At 48.9% G+C, this 15,883-nt stretch overlaps 1 protein-coding gene across 3 annotated transcripts in view; it reads right to left on the bottom strand.

The window, feature by feature from the left end:
* ATP9A (ATPase phospholipid transporting 9A (putative)) overlaps nt 1–10,075 on the bottom strand; it is a 109,251-nt gene extending 99,176 nt beyond the window's left edge. For 2 of the 3 annotated variants that reach the window (XM_081196074.1, XM_081196075.1), the window contains exon 1: nt 9,287–9,466. In XM_081196074.1, coding sequence (XP_081052200.1) covers nt 9,287–9,354 — 68 coding nt within the window. In that variant the 5' untranslated portion in view covers nt 9,355–9,466. Of the gene's footprint in view, nt 1–9,286; nt 9,467–9,618 lie in introns of those variants that run through there. The other variant, XM_081196076.1, reaches the window with a different exon arrangement.
* Nucleotides 10,076–15,883: the final 5,808 nt, after the last annotated feature.

The following is a 15,883-nucleotide window of genomic DNA, read 5'->3' as shown; positions in this document are numbered from 1 at the left end:
TTGCTGGAGCCACTTGCTCCATAGTTTCCTGCTAGCAATGTTGCTGCCACATTCCAGGAGGGGCAAGCTATGGGGGAATTTGGGATGTTTGATGCTTGCCAAACAATGCTGATGACTGATGGTGCAAGCTGGGATCCTGAACCTCTTGCAAAAATCTACAAAGAGCAAACCTGCTCAGTGAAGTTTGTTTTCTTTTGTTTTTTTTAAGCAACTGTTGATCTTTTTAGTTGATCAAAAAGTTTGCTTGTTAATGATACAATACGATATCTTTATTGTCATTGTCCCATACAGAACAATGAAATTGAAAAACTACATAAAACATTCAACCCCCCCTAAAAACTCTGAAACCCCATTTTAAAATACAATATACTATAGAGACTCCTTACGCTGCGTTTAGAACCAGAATTGCATTTGCGTAGAAACTGTTTCTCAGGCGGCTAGTCCTGGCCTTTATAACCCTATACCTTCTTCCAGAAGGCAGAAGCTGAAAGAGATCATTTCCGGGGTGTGTACTATCCTGTGCTATCTCTGCAGCTTTCTTATGGCACCCGACAGCATAGATTTGATCTAAGGTGGGAAGAGTGCACCCAATTATTCTCTCTGCAGTCTTTACAACCCTGGACAGCATTGTTTTTTTCCTGGCCGTGCAGCTCCCAAACCACACACAGAGACCATAAGTTAGTGCACTCTCCACAGTGCAATGGATCTAGCCAATTGACCCACAGAACGATCCTATGAAAGTCTACTCAGAAGTCCTATTGTTTTCAGCAGTGTAAATACTTGGACTTCAGAAGCTGATCTGAAGCTCAACTAACCAACACACACACGCACAGACAAATCCTAAAGAGCAGAAATGTGGATGGTTAAAAAACAAAATGAAAACACCCTAAACTGGCAGCACAGCTCTGTGCTATCAACAGCTCTTGATGGTTATAGGAAATAACAATTCTGTGACCCAATTGAAGCAAACCGATTCCCTAGTTGTGACTAGCAGCTCTGGAGCATGGGTTAGCTCAGGGCAATTGCTGCAAGCACTGCTAACAAGGCAAACCATACAAGGATGTCAACAAAACTCCAGTGGAGACTGTGTAATTCTGTACAAAGAAAGCAAGATCAGCCAAGGAGTACTAATTGGCCTCTCTGCTCCACATCCATGAGGTTGCTTTTATGTGTCAGCAGAACTGCCTTGAAACATTGCCATTTCCCTTTACCATTTTCATCATCTAGCATTTCACCATTATACCATTATCATGCAACTAGCAAAATGCCCTTCATTACCACAGGGTGTTGGCCACCAGGGCTGGCCAAAGGAACAGAGGCTAATTTGGTTTGTAAAGCTGGCTAATTCACACTTCTGGAAACAATGTATGTGCATGAAAGCACGTCTGTCCCTCAAAACCTGCCCTTTTCCAAGTTTTGAGATGCAGTTTTCCAACCAAAGGACATTTACAAAAATGCAATAATAATAATAATAATAATAATAATAATAATAATAATAATAATACCACCCCACCTATCTGGTTGAGTTTCCACAGCCACTCTGGGCAGCTTACAGCATATATAAAAACATAGTAACATATCAAGCATTTAAAACATCCCAGTACAGGGCTGCATTCAGACGTTTTCTAAAAGTTGTGTACCGGTAGTTCTTTATCTCCATCTGAAGGGAGGGTGTTCCACAGGGAGGTGAAAATAAAATTCAAAATGATGCATTATGCTAGGAAATTGCATGCCAAAAATGTGTGCAGCAGGCAAAATTGCGCACACATATGTGTTCATTAGGAGAAATTTATAAATACATATGAATTTGTTTAATAAATAAAATAACAATAATAAGTAGTCTAATGGGCAAACCACAGTTATACGGGAGATCCATGGACAGCTCTCTCAATGTATATTTTCAGACCAAATGAACTGTGATGTGTGTATATGTGGTTGTGGGGGAGCTATCTCCCCAACTTAAATTATGCACCAGTGAATCCCTTCGCCCCACACAACAAATCATAATTGTGGTGGTGAGAAGGTTTGGAAAAGGTTGATTCAAATCAGGCTAATAGTCTGGGGAGGAAAGGTTATTTTTATCTCAGTCTTAAAAAACTTAGGGACATGGGTGGCGCTGTGGGTTAAACCACAGAGCCTAGGACTTGCCTATCAGAAGGTTGGCGGTTCGAATCCCCGCGATGGGGTGAGCTCCCGTTGCTCAGTCCCTGCTCCTGCCAACCTAGCAGTTCGAAAGCACGTCAAAGTGCAAGTAGATAAATAGGTACCACTCCGGCGGGAAGGTAAATGGCGTTTCCGTGCGCTGCTCTGGTTCACCAGAAGTGGCTCAGTCATGCTGGCCACATGACCCAGAAGCTGTACGCCGGCTGTATGCCAACATGACCCCAGAGTTGGTCACGACTGGACCTAATGGTCAGGGGTCCCTTTACCTTTACTAAAAAAAATTGGTTTTCCAAATAAATTTTAAACCAATTAACAACTAAGTGGGGGAGAAAAGGTTAAACTTGTATCTCTATCATGGTAGCCTTGATCCAATTCACATGTTCTGGCTACTTTAAACAAACAAGCTCTGGAAGATCCAGTCACATGTCGCCTGGCCCTAACAAGAGACCTGTGTGTCTTGTGAACCCCACCAAGTCACACACAGCCCATCAGTCATGTATGTTAGGTCTTCTGTGTTCACTCTATGTCTGAGGCTGCAAAAGCAGAGGATTAACAAGGCAAGCAGAGAAGTTGGCTGGCTTTCACGGCCTCTGCCTGCAAATAAGGTGGTAGTCATTTTGAATCATCAATAGCCTCAAAACATTGCATTGTGCTATGTTTGGCATGGTAGGCCACAGGTTGTACAGGCCGGGCCCAATATATGCAGCTGCCTTATGCTTTGACGGACCATTGGGTCAACTAGCCCACCTCCAAAGGTGTCACCTAGCCGTGGAAATCTTTTTACAGGGAGATATCCCACAGATTAATGTGCATGTAAAACATAACCTCTACCACTGAGCTCTGATTCCTCCCTTGGTGTGCCTCCCTAGAGTGTGAGAGGCAGTTCTGTCTAATTGTTTAGAACAGTGTACTAATGTACACTACTGGGAAAACCATAGCTTTAACTATACGGACCTTTGTTAGCAAGGTGATGTCTCTGCTTTTTAAGATGCTGTCTAGGTTTGTCATTGCTTTTCTCCCAAGAAGCAGGTGTCTTTTAATTTTGTGACTGCTGTCACCATCTGCAGTGATCATGGAGCCCAATAAAGTAAAATCTCTCACTGCCTCCGTTTCTTCCCCTTCTATTTGCCAGGAGGTGATGGGCCCAGTGGCCATGATCTTAGTTTTTTTCCCCCCAGTAGTGATGTATGGAAGTGAGAGCTGGACCATAAAGAAGGCTGATCGCCAAAGAATTGATGCTTTTTAATTATGGTGCTGGAGGAAACTCTTGAGAGTCCCAAGGACTGCAAGAAGATCAAACCTATCCATTCTGAAGGAAATCAGCCCTGAGTGCTCACTGGAAGGACAGATCCTGAAGCTGAGGCTCCAATACTTTGGTCTCCTCATGAGAAGAGAAGACTCCCTGGAAAAGACCCTGATGTTGAGAAAGATGGAGGGCACAAAGAGAAGGGGATGACAGAGGACGAAATGGTTGGACAGTGTTCTCAAAGCTACCAGCATGAGTTTGACCAAACTGCGGGAGGCAGTGGAAGACAGGAGTGCCTGGAGTGCTCTGGTCCATGGGGTCATGAAGAGTCGGACAAGACTAAACAACTAAACAACAACAACAACTAATGTACACTGTGTACTAATGTAAACTAATGTACTAACTGTTCAGAACAGTGTTCTTCAGTTTTCAGTCCCTAGATGTTGTTGAGACTACAACACCCATACTCCCTGATGGCTGACTAAGACAGATATGGATGGTGGGAATTGTAGTCCAGCAACATGAAGCCCCAAGGCTAAAGAACACAGATTTAGAACACAGTGCATATACTGTAGGTGACTAAGACTGTAAGAAGAGTCCTGCTTGATTAGACCAAACCTGGCCCAGCACCTATTTCTCACATTAGCCAACTGGATGCTTATGGGACCCCAGCACAGCAGCACTCTCCCCACTTGTGATTCGCAGCTTCTGGCATTCAGAGGGATACTGCCTCTGACATTGGGAAGCACCCAAACTTCGCTCTTGGAAGCTTTGTAGAACCTCATTAGGCTGCTGGCAGCCTGACTTGAAAACAGCTTGTAAAAGCCATAAAACGAATGTCGAAAGCACGGCAGCACACATTCTGCAACGGATGTGCAATTTCTAAATGAGAGACTGTGACCAAATGTTGGCTTTGAGATAAAGACTGACTACCAGTGCTTTCTTCTTCATTTACAGCCTTGCGAGCTACACCAAGCTAGAATCCATGCTGCCCCAGACTGCTAGAATGGGGAGACTCTCAAAGACCTAGCAGACTGCATTCTTAGTGTAGGACTGGCGAGATGCATTTAGTCACTCACAAGTTGTACAGACCTATTGCACATTATGAGGTATTCTATAATGGTTGGGAGTTACTCGTGCGTAATCCTGCCCCGTTTGAGCATCAGATTGCCTGGTTAAATCCTCCGGACTGCACAGCCCATCTCAGCGTGGCTGCCCTTAGTCACTCGTAGAATCTGTCTGTGGGCGTTTCTTAAAGCGTTGCCAACATTAGAGTTGTTTGACGCCCAATCGTCTCCACCTCTCACTGCGCAGGAGTCTCCTGCGCAGGGTGGGCGTGGGCAGCGGGGTGCTTGGGCTCCCCTCACTAACTTCCAACGAAGAGTCCTGGAGCCCCTGCACCTCCCTGTCCCGTTGCTCTCCTGCATCCCTGGTGTTACACTCATTCTCTTCCCCTTCTTCCCAGCTGAGTCTCCCCCTAGCGCTGGGACCTTCTCCTGCAGAATCAGAGACCCTCTCCTTCTCCCGTGCCTCTGATGGCAGTTCCCTGACATATTCTACTGAACATATCTAGTAAGGTCAACAAACAAGGAACCAATTCTGAAACCAACCGACTAGTATCCTTTAATATTTCTTTAGGAAAAAGAACATGGATTGCATTCAGTGCCATAATGAGGGGGTTGTTCTGCCAGCACAACCATTTCTGATTGCCCAATTTATTGGTGTGCCTGCAAACCTAGAAGTAAACTCCACTGAACTCAACTGCATGGTGCAAAACACAACTTATAAAACATAAAGCGTCTTCCACTAGCTGAAATGCAACCTTTAGCTTTTAATTAGAAATACAAGCATATCGTGCAATAAAGTATTACCATTTAAATCAGGCATCCCCAAACCCAGTCCTCCAGATGGGACTACAATTCCCATCATACCTGACCACTGGTCCTGTTAGCTAGGGATGAGGGGAGTTGTAGTCCCAAAACAGCTGGAGGGCTGAGTTTGGGGGTGCCTGATTTAAATTGACAGCAGATGAGGATCTGAGGCAGCGTGACGGGTTCTGCCACACTGAACACCAAGGCAAGGGGGCGCTGCCGAGAATTCCAAATATGACACAGTGGATTGAGCAGAACGGAAGGCATGGGGCTGGGGGCACCAGATTTTGGCCTTGCACAGGGTGCCCCTGTTGCTAGTGTAAAGTTGAAAGCCCATCAAAGAAAGGAGGGGATGTCCATTCTCTCTGTCATTTTCCTCATCCTCTGACTTCCTGAATGGCAATCTGTCACAAACACACTTGAAAGCCTCCTTATCACCTCATTCCCTCGCTAGAGCAAGGAAGGTTTGTCAATTGCCCTGACACCCAAGCAAATGACATCATCACTCCTGTCCTGGAAAAAAAACAGTCCCAGAGTGGCACCCCACTGCATGCAGGGCAGACCTTGGGGTCTCAAATTTCAGTGTGTGATGCCAAAATTTGGCACCCCAGTCTCTTGCCTTCCATTCAACATCATAGTTGAGGCACCCCCTGCAGGGCCTCCGAGGCTCTGCGCCCAGTGCGACCCAATTACTTGCGCTCCCCAAAAGCCACCTCTGCTGCATTCTCTCCACTACAGCATGGCCAATGACTATTTCAAGTAGGATTCCAGGTGCACAAAGTCCAGAAGGGAAGGGAGGAAGGTGGAGGAAAGGGCAAAGAAAGAACTGTTCAGCTTCATCTTTAAGCCAGTGTGGTGTAGTCGTTAAGAGCACTGGACTTGTAATCTGGTGAACCGGGTTCGATTCCCAGCTCCTCCACCTGCAGCTGCTGGGTGACCTTGGGCTAGTCACACTTCTCTGAAGTCTCTCAGCCTCACTCACCTCACAAAGTGTTTGTTGTGGGGGAGGAAGGGAAAGGAGTTTGTTAGCTGCTTTGAGACTCCTTAGGTAAAGGTAAAGGGACCCCTGACCATTAGGTCCAGTCGCAGACGACTCTGGGGTTGCAGCGCTCATCTCGCTCTATAGGCCAAGGGAGCTGGCGTTTGTCCACAGACAGCTTCCGGGTCATGTGGTCAGCATGACTAAGCCGCTTCTGGTGAGCCAGAGCAGCGCACGGAAACGTTGTTTACCTTCCCGCTGGAGAGGTACCTATTTATCTACGTGCACTTTGACATGCTTTCGAACTGCTAGGTGGGCAGGAGCTGGGACCGAACAACAGAAGCTCACCCTGTCGCGGGGATTTGAACCGCCGACCTTATGATCAGCAAGTCCCAGGCTCTGTGGTTTAGACCACAGCGCCACCCGCGTCCCTTTGAGACTCCTTAGGGTAGTGATAAAGCGGGATATCAAATCCAAACTCTTCTTCTTCTTTACCTTCATTGGTGACTTTAAAGGCACCAAGCAAATCTCATGGGCAGGGTTTCCCAAACTTGGGTCTCCAGTTGTTTTTGGACTACTATTCCCATCATTCCTGACCACTGGTCCCTGCTAGCTAGGGGAGGTGGGAGTTGCAGTCCAATCAGCTGGAGACCCAAGTTTCAGAAACACTGCTCTAGGGTCAAGCTTTACAGATGAGAGGACATGGCTTCTCCACAGGCACAATCTCCTGCAGGTCACTTTTCAGAAATTAACCATTGCAGGGATTATGGTATTCCAGAAAAATCCACTCTGGGTGATTTATTCAGACGTAACAGCTTTTCTATGATGAGCATGTTTCTGCTGAAATTATTCATTATTTATAAAGCACTCTTGATTCATGCCATAGATCAACAGCCATAATGTTTCCCTTTGTTTTAAATTGTTATAAGAAGAGGGTTTGGATGTGTCATCCAGCAGCTCCTAGAAGCCAGAAATATTGGCAAAGGAGGAGGGTCACTCCTGTGAGGATTCTGGTGGCCATTAGTCAGCTATCTGGTGGAATAACTTTGTGGCAGGATCAGCCCCACCCACTTGGACTGGACATTGCTCCCTCCTCTGCTCCCGGACGCAAGAGGTGAAATGGATTTGGCCTCCCAGATGCAGCATCGCTTTATTTACAGCAAATAGGGACGGGTCATAGGTGTAGCAGGGGCAGAGTCAATTGGTACTCCCACCTACATCTCACTGCCACCAGTGGCGTAGCATGGGGGTGCAGGGGGGGCGGCCGCACCGGGCGCAACATTGGGGGGGGGCGCTCGCACTCACAGCTCTCTGCCCCCTGCTAAAATCCACGGGTTAGGGGGCGCAAACTACTTGCCTTGCCCCGGGTGCTGACAACCCACGCTACACCACTGACTGCCACCCTGCTTCTGCACTGCCTGGGTAAGCGACAGCGACAGCAACAGTGCTGGTGCCTGCCACTTGCCTGCCACTCCCTTGCCTGCCACTCCTCGCTGGGTCTAATCTTGGAAAAGGAGAGTTTTTTTCTGATGAGAGGTTGCTCTCCTAGTCAGCCAGGACCTACACAGGAGACAGAGCTGTATAATCATGCTATATGAATTATAAAATTAAGAAGTGGTACCTGAGCTGCTTTCCCCCTCCTCCCTCCCCAACTCTTTTTCCTCGCATGCCATGTCTTTTAGATCAATCTCTCATTTATTTTACTAAAGGGATTTACATACCTGCTCTTTCCCTAAGTAAAGGAGCGAGATACCCAAATTAAAAAAAGAAGAAGCGGTAGTTGTAAGGCTATGATCTAAAACCACTTTTCCCAACCTTGCGTGTGTGTCCCCCCCTAATGCTGTTGGACTACAATTCCCATCAGTCCCAGATGGCATAGCCATCATGTTCAGGGATGATGGGAGTTGTAGTGCAACCACATTGAGGCAACTCATTCCTTTACAGTACTTAGCAAAACAAGGGGGCACATAGATGCTTTTACAGTACAATACTAAAATAAAGGAATGAACGAACAGCCGATTGTAACACAGCGCATCCGCTAAGGAGATGTCCCTTTGCATCTCTCCACTAGTAGGGTTGCCATATTTCAAAAAGTAAAATTCCTGGCACCTGGATGAGACAAGAAAAGGTAGGATAAAGAAGGGACTGCGGCTGCCCTGGCTCTCCTCTTGTCCTGGTTTCTATCCAGGCCTGTGCACAGAGCAAAAGAATGCCGGCAGGAGCAGCGCCCGCCCGCCTCGCTCTCTTTCCGCCTTCCTTCCCTCGACCAGGATCCGTGGGCTGGAATGGCAGCCTCCGCCTGGGCGTGCCACCTTGCAATGGCGTCAGGAGCAACCTGTCAGCTTCGGCTGCCTGGGCGAGACCCCCGCCAACAAAACAGCCCCTTCCAGAGGTCGACCTCTCCCCTCAGAGTCCCAGCTTATAGGGAAAGGATCCACCCAGTCCCCCGAAGGGCATCGGCGGGTTTCTTTATCTCCCGAGGAGAAGGAGAGGGTGGGGGAGCGCAATGCAACCCACCCAGCGCGTCCCGGACGCGCGCAGATGCCCGTGGAGAGCGCTGCCCGCCTCCAAGGCAATCTCTCGGGTTTGGCGACTGAAGCGCCTTTGAAATAAACGCCGATCTGGGAAAGCAAACCCACATGGCGAATGCAACCGGAGACGGTGGTGGTAGGGCGGTGGGGGGGGGGGGGAGTCCGGATCGGGGAAAGGGAGATCCACCGCGCGGCTTGGAGACAGACCGGCAGAGAAAAGAAAAGCGTTTACACCCGGCCGTGGGAATGCCCGCCGCCCCGGATCGTTGGGAAGAGGCGAGCCCGAGCGACGAAGGCAGGGCCAGGGCGCAGCAGCCGGCCTCGCCGAGAGAGCCACGGAGCGAAGAGACAGCGAGAAAAAGGAGGCCGCCCCGGCGTCCATCCAAGCCGGGCAGGAGAACCCAGGAAGGCGCGCTGGCTGCGGCGCAGGCGAGGCCCGTCGGAGGCGCGCGCGGGGGAAGGGGAGCGAGGGGAGCCGGGCCCGGCGCTGCCTTACCCGCCGCGGTGCTTGCTGTCCATCCGCTTCTTCTGCCGGACCGGCTGCAAGGGGATGTTGTCGGTCATGATGGCCGCGGCGGCGGGGAGGATCTCGCCTTCCCACCAGCAGCCTCGCCAGGCGCGGCCCAGCCTCTCCGCGCTCTGATGGCAGCGGCGGCGCTGCCGAGGACGACCGGGCGGGCTGGGGGCTGGGCGGCGACGCGCAGGTAACGTGGACGCTCACGCCGCCCCCTCCCCCGCATCTCCCCCTCCCCGACCCACCCATTGGGCGGCGGTCGCCCCCGCCACTAGGCAACGCTGCCTCCCCACCCGTCCCCCGGCTCAACGCACCCCGCGCCGCAGGGTCTCTTCTTCGCGCCTTCCACCATCTCTCCAGGTAAAGGTGCTGCGCTTCTCCGCCAAGCTGCGCTTCCGAGCAGCCGCGGCCTTGGAGAAAGTTGCTGTCCAGGCTGGACGTCGAACCATCCCCGCAGCAAAGTCACTCTCCCCCCCCCCCTCCACACACACTTCCTGGTGCCAGGATATTTGGCTGGCTGCCACGCTAGCCAGGCGTCTGTGCCAGGTATAGGGAGCTGGCTTGGATTGGCAGGTGACTCTTTCTTCAACCAGGGCCCTGGGGTGGCATCCTACTGGAGGGCAGTAGGTGCCTGAGGCATTCTGTTTTACAAACCACAGCCCTGATCCCCAAGAGAAGGGGAAAACCAGGAACCTCAAGGTTAATGGCCGAGTGCTGGCACCCAGTATTTGAGGCCATTGCCTCACTCTGTCTAGTGATAGGGCCAGCCCCATAGGTGCTTGTTGCTCCTGGCCAATCTCACTTACTTTTTGCTCCACTCTTTGTAGGCACAGGTCCACACTTCAAAGCTCCTTGTCAAAATGTTGTTGTTGCACTGGAACACCTCCCCCAACAAAACCACTCTTTAGTGCTCAATCAGAGCAAACATCGATTCAAGTTTTCCATGGGTTGTTGTTTGCTCCAATGGGCTTTTGAACAGGAAGTTTGGGGCGGAGGAGAAAAAAGGTGCTCTGACACAAGAGCTTCAAAGCACAGACTGTGCCTGGAAAGAGTGGAGGAAAGGGATGTTTTTGGACTACAACCCCCATCATCTTTGATCAGGGGAGATGTAGTCCAACAGCATCCAGAGGGCTGCAAGCTAGCTAGCCTTGCTGTTGCATCACCACTGCTCCTTCCGCAAGATGCTCAGAGAAAGCAGAGTGCAAAGCAATAGGAGTCTGCAGCTGCTTCTTCTTAATTTGACCCCTGCTTACTTCCTGCATGAGAACAAGTAAACAGGCAATGACAGAAGGAGCAGCCATGGCCAGGAATTGGCAGCGGGTCCCTGCTGGGGCGTGCTGACTCCTGACAACGGGTATGTATGGGCAGTTGTATTTGATATGTGAAAAAAGGGACGCGGGTGGCGCTGTGGGTTAAACCACTGTGCCGCTTGGGATTGCCGATTGAAAGGTCGGCAGTTCAAATCCCTGTGACGGGGTGAGCTCCTGTTGTTCAGTCCCCGTTCCTGCCAACCTAGCATTTTGAAAGCATTAAGTACAAGTAGATAAATAGGTACCACTTTGGTGGGAAGGTAAATGGTGTTTCCTTGCGCTGCTCTGGTTTTGCCTGAAGCAGCTTAGTCATGCTGGCCACATGACCCAGAAAAACTGTCTGCGGAAGCGGACAAACGCTGGCTCCCTCGGCCTGTAAAGCGAGATGAGCGCTGCAACCCCGGAGTTGTTTGCAACTGGACTTAATTGTCAGGGGTCCCTTTACCTTTACCTTGATATGTGAGCACTAGCCTGTTTATTGAGCATTCTTTCTGATTTTTGCACAAAGTTTTCAAAGTTACTGTATACAGTTGTGGAGTAAGAGGGCTTTGTATGCTCTTGGAGGAATGATGCAAGACAATATAGCTAAACAGCTAAATCCAACTGACTTCAGTGTGATTTAAACCGACTAAGTAGGCAAGTCCATAGCCCTCAAGTATAGAGTTTCTTCTCTTTGATTGCACCAACTGGGCTGAGAAGCTGTCACCATGCCATTGTCCTTTGATCTCAGTGCTAAATGTGGTCGTGTGTCACAGTTTGCCTATCGGCAGCTGGATTACCCTAATTGACTCCAGGAACTGGATGGTTGTCTTTGGGGAATTCTTGGCCTCTCTTTGACTCTGCTGTCCCATCCTCCTTTCCCCATAAAAACAGGTGCATCCCAAAGCTGCTTGATCCCATTGAGGAATTTGATTATCCTTGCCCACTGCTCTTCCCACTTCTTCATGTCATCTGTTAAATGCATATTTATCTCACCAGGACGACATATCTGGAAAAACTCAAGGCAACAGGACTTAGGGCAGACCGCATTAATCACTGCGGCAAGTACGCTGCAGAGCAGGGTCCAAGCCGAATGAATTCTATAAAAGCTGTAATTTAGCTTCACTGTCTGCACACAGGGGTGATAAGAGATTAGTCCCAAGGAAAGGAAGGTATCACTTGTCTTAAAGTAACCATTTTGTATCCAATTCTCTGGGAAAAATTCTCTGGAAGAGAACTAGTGGTTGTGAGGAGGGCAGACGGTAAGAGAAAGTAGCTCTTACATGTGGCTACAAGTGTCAGGGCATTTCAACACTGTCCAGATTACCTAAATAATGGGTAGGCAAACTAAGGCCCGGGGGCCAGATCCGGCCCAATCCCCTTCTAAATCCAGCCCGCAGATGGTCTGGGAATCAGTGTGTTTTTAAATGAGTAGAATGTGTCCTTTTATTTAAAATGCATCTCTGGGTTATTTATGGGGCTTGTCTGGTGTTTTTACATGAGTAGAATGTGTCCTTTTCTTTAAAATGCATGTCTGGGTTACTGTATTTGTGGGGCGTTGTTCATTTCCCTTCCCCCCCCCAAATATAGTTCGGCTCCCCCACAAGGTCTGAGGGACAGTGGGCTGGCCCCCTGCTGGAAAAGTTTGCTGACCCCTGACCTACATACACAGAAGACTGGGCCAAGTGGCCAGGTTTGCACACTTCCTTCCAAAGGAGCTCAGGGCAGCAGTCATCACATTAGAACCAATCTGTTCATTGCTCAGAATGAGGCATCATTATTTTAATGCTCTCCTATGCACAATGGAACCACCACCCTACCTAAAGTAAAGTAGAAATATGAAGCATATTTCCCTGCTGTGTTAGATTACTACATGCAGGGAGCTACCTACATGGGAGAACAGTAGAAGACATTACCCATCACCTGCAGCAGGAGAAGGAACATAGCTCAGTGGTTAGAACATCTGCTTTGTATGCAAAAGGTCCCATATTCAGCCCCTGGCATCTTCAGGTAGGGCTGGGAGAGCCGTACATGAAACCTTGGAGAGTCACTACCAGCCAATGTCAACACTAGGATAGATCTGACTGTTCCAGAGGGTAGGACCCGAACTGATGTCTTCAGGTTATAATAAAGGGAAGTCCAACTAAACATCAGGAAGATCTTTCAGACAGTAAGAGCTGTTTGACAGTGGGATAGACTCCCTTGGAAGGTGGTGGACTTTTCTTCATTGGAAGTTTTAAAGCAGTGATTGAATGGCCACCTGCCATGGATGCTTTAGCTGAGATTCCTGCATTGCAGGGGGTTGGACTAGATGGCCATTCCAGCTCTACAATTCTGTGATTCTGTGGCTCAGTACAAGGCAGCTTCCTCTGTTCCTAGCAACATGGGAGCTTGAATGCTTAAGAGGCCTTTAGCCTCCTTTAGAAGACTGTTCCATGAAGTGCATTCAGATCCCAGTCACTGGTGAGGGTCTCAAGGGGCTGGCTTCATCCAAGTTCCATCTCCTTCATAAATGCCCTCAACCCATTATATTCACTTTCTAAGGAGAGACAATAAAAGAACAGCTGTGAAGAGAGGCAAGGGAGTGCTCTTCTTGTGGTTTAATGGACAAAAAAATAATAATCACTAAAATAAAAACATCTCAAAACAGAAGTGCTTCTGCAGCTGAAACAATCGTGATCTTGGATGTCAAAACTGAAATTATTAGCGGTACGGCAACAGTATATTTGCCCTAAATCTACTCTGTGTCTGAGCACCGACAAGGCCACTGCGATTAATTGCCCAGTTAATCACTACCAGGCTATAATAAGCTGTTAACACCTGTATCTCTGATCTGCTGGGATGGCTTTGATTTCCCCCCACTCTTCTCTCGCCTGCTTAGACAAGTGGGCGATAGCGGATATCCTTTAAACATACATTTAATGAAGCCCTTCATAAATCCATCAGCACTTGCAAATGGAAACTACAATACCGCTCGGGCTGCCACATAGCTTTTGCAGAGGGGCCATTTGGCATCTTTCTACTGATGCATCTGTGTGTTCCGTGCGCTTCAAAATATATGTTACGTGTATAGCCTAGAAGGGTTTGGGAGGATCGGTTCGTAAATAGTAAAAATGAGGGGGGTTTGCTAAGACACAGAGTAGACGTTTTCTCCAGAGTTTGGCTAAAGTGTAACATTTTTATTTCCACTTTGGTGCTGTAAAGAAATAACATATGTCTGTCAGACTCATGCCTGCTGGCTCAGCCTCCCAGGGCCCTATTCCTCCCCACCTCATGCCTTCAGTAAATGCAGGTGTACCTTTGCTAAAACAAAGGTGTAAAAACAGGGCTAGATTCCGGTGGTGACCAAGTTGGGTGTTTGCTAGGGCCCCATAACCAACAAAGGGTCTGCCACCCTATCAATGCTAAGATTCCCCCTCCCCAGAAGAATTGCAGGAGTTTAGACTAGATGACCTGTTTTGAGTCATCTACAATTCTACAACTCTTTTATTCCAAAGTTAGGGGCAGCCTAAGAGTTTCCTGGGTTGGTGTCATGGACTGGTCAGACACAGAGGAACAGTGGGAGGAACCAGATGGGGAACCACCAAGGGAAGAAGTCTCAGAGCCTGGGGAATGGTGTTGGGACGATGGTGAGTGGTCAGAGGGGGAAGTCTGGGGAAAGGAGGTATCAGAAGCTGAAGAGGTAACAGGGTTTAGTGAGCAGGGGTGGGGTGGGTGAGAGAGTCTGTGACAGAGAAGTCCAGAATAAGAGGCAGAAGCTGAAGCAGGCAAGGAGAGAGGCCAGGAGGCAGATATGAGTTTAGCTGGTGGAGCGCCACAAGTGTTACACACAGGCTACACACAGGGGCAGTCTCCCAATTGCTTGGGAAAAGTGACTTAAGGTGGCAAGATAACATAGGGCAAGACCTACTGGGGATAAGTTGCTGTGTTCATTAGGCCTTAGAAGATTGATTGTGTTTTTCCGCATTTACCATACCCATTGAGTCAATCGCCCATCTCCTACTACCCTCCTGAGAAAAACCCCAACCCACCCTCCCACTATGTATACGGGTCTGGTGACTTCTGTTTCAGTGTATCTGAAGAAGTGTGCATGCACACGAAAGCTTATACCAAGAACAAACTTAGTTGGGTCTCTAAGGGACACGGGTGGCACTGTGGGTTAAACCACAGAGCCCAGGACTTACCGATCAGAAGGCCGGTGGTTCGAATCCCCACGACGGGGTGAGCTCCCATTGCTCGGTCCCAGCTCCTCCCAACCTAGCAGTTCAAAAGCACATCAAAGTGCAAGTAGATAAATAGGTACCACTCCGGCTGGAAGGTAAACGGCATTTCCGTGCGCTGCTCTGGTTTGCCAGAAGTGGCTTAGTTATGCTGGCCACATGACCCGGAAGCTGTATGTTGGCTTCCTTGGCCAATAAAGCAAGATGAGCGCCGCAACCCCAGAGTCGGTCACAACTGGAGTCCCTTCAGGGGTCCCTTTACCTTTACGTAAGGTGCTACTGGACAATTTTATTATTTTTTATATATATTTCGACTGCGTCAGACCAACACGGCTACCTACCTGAATCCTCATAAAGAGTTAACTCCAACTTGGAATAGTGCAATTTTACTCTTGGACAGTTTCAGGTTGCAGTAGCCTTATTGAGGTGCCATGCCTTAGCATCCCTCAAATCAGAAAAGCACAGAGTGGTAATGGTTCACAATTCAGTTCTCTGCCCACTTTCAGTTTCCTGCTTCCTGAAATCTCCTATGCTGGGAGGTCAGTAAGGTTTTCAATGGTTTAGAGCAGGAGCAGCTAACCTGTGGCAACTCCTATCATCCCTTGCTACTAACCATGCTGACTGTGGCTGCTGTGAGTTTGAGCCCAGCAATAACTGGAGGGCCACAGATTTTCTACACCTGGTTCAGTGTAGCACTACAGTAAATTTGCTACTTCCCCAACTAGCAAAGCTGGAAAGTACCATTGGTACTCATACCAAGGGGATGTTCAGTGGTACCTCGGAAGTCGAACGGAATCCGTTCCAGAAGTCCGTTCGATTTCCAAAACGTTTGGAAACCAAGGCGTGGCTTCCGATTGGCTGCAGGAAGCTCCTGCAGGCAATCTGAAGCAATGGAAGCTGCGGAGGACGTTTGGGTTCCAAAGAACATTCGCAAACGGGAACACTCACTTCCGGGTTTGCAGCGTTCGGGAGCCAAAACATTCGACTCGCAAGGCGTTCAGGATCCAAGGTACGACTGTACTGCAAACTTTTGAAAAGGGGGGGGCACCCCATTTGGCAGAATTTATACA

The sequence above is a fragment of the Podarcis bocagei genome, assembly GCF_964188305.1.
Source record: "Podarcis bocagei genome assembly, chromosome: 5".
Classification (NCBI taxonomy): Eukaryota; Metazoa; Chordata; class Lepidosauria; order Squamata; family Lacertidae; genus Podarcis; species Podarcis bocagei.
Note: the sequence above shows the minus strand (reverse complement) of the source record. Positions and strands in the feature narration are given on the sequence as shown.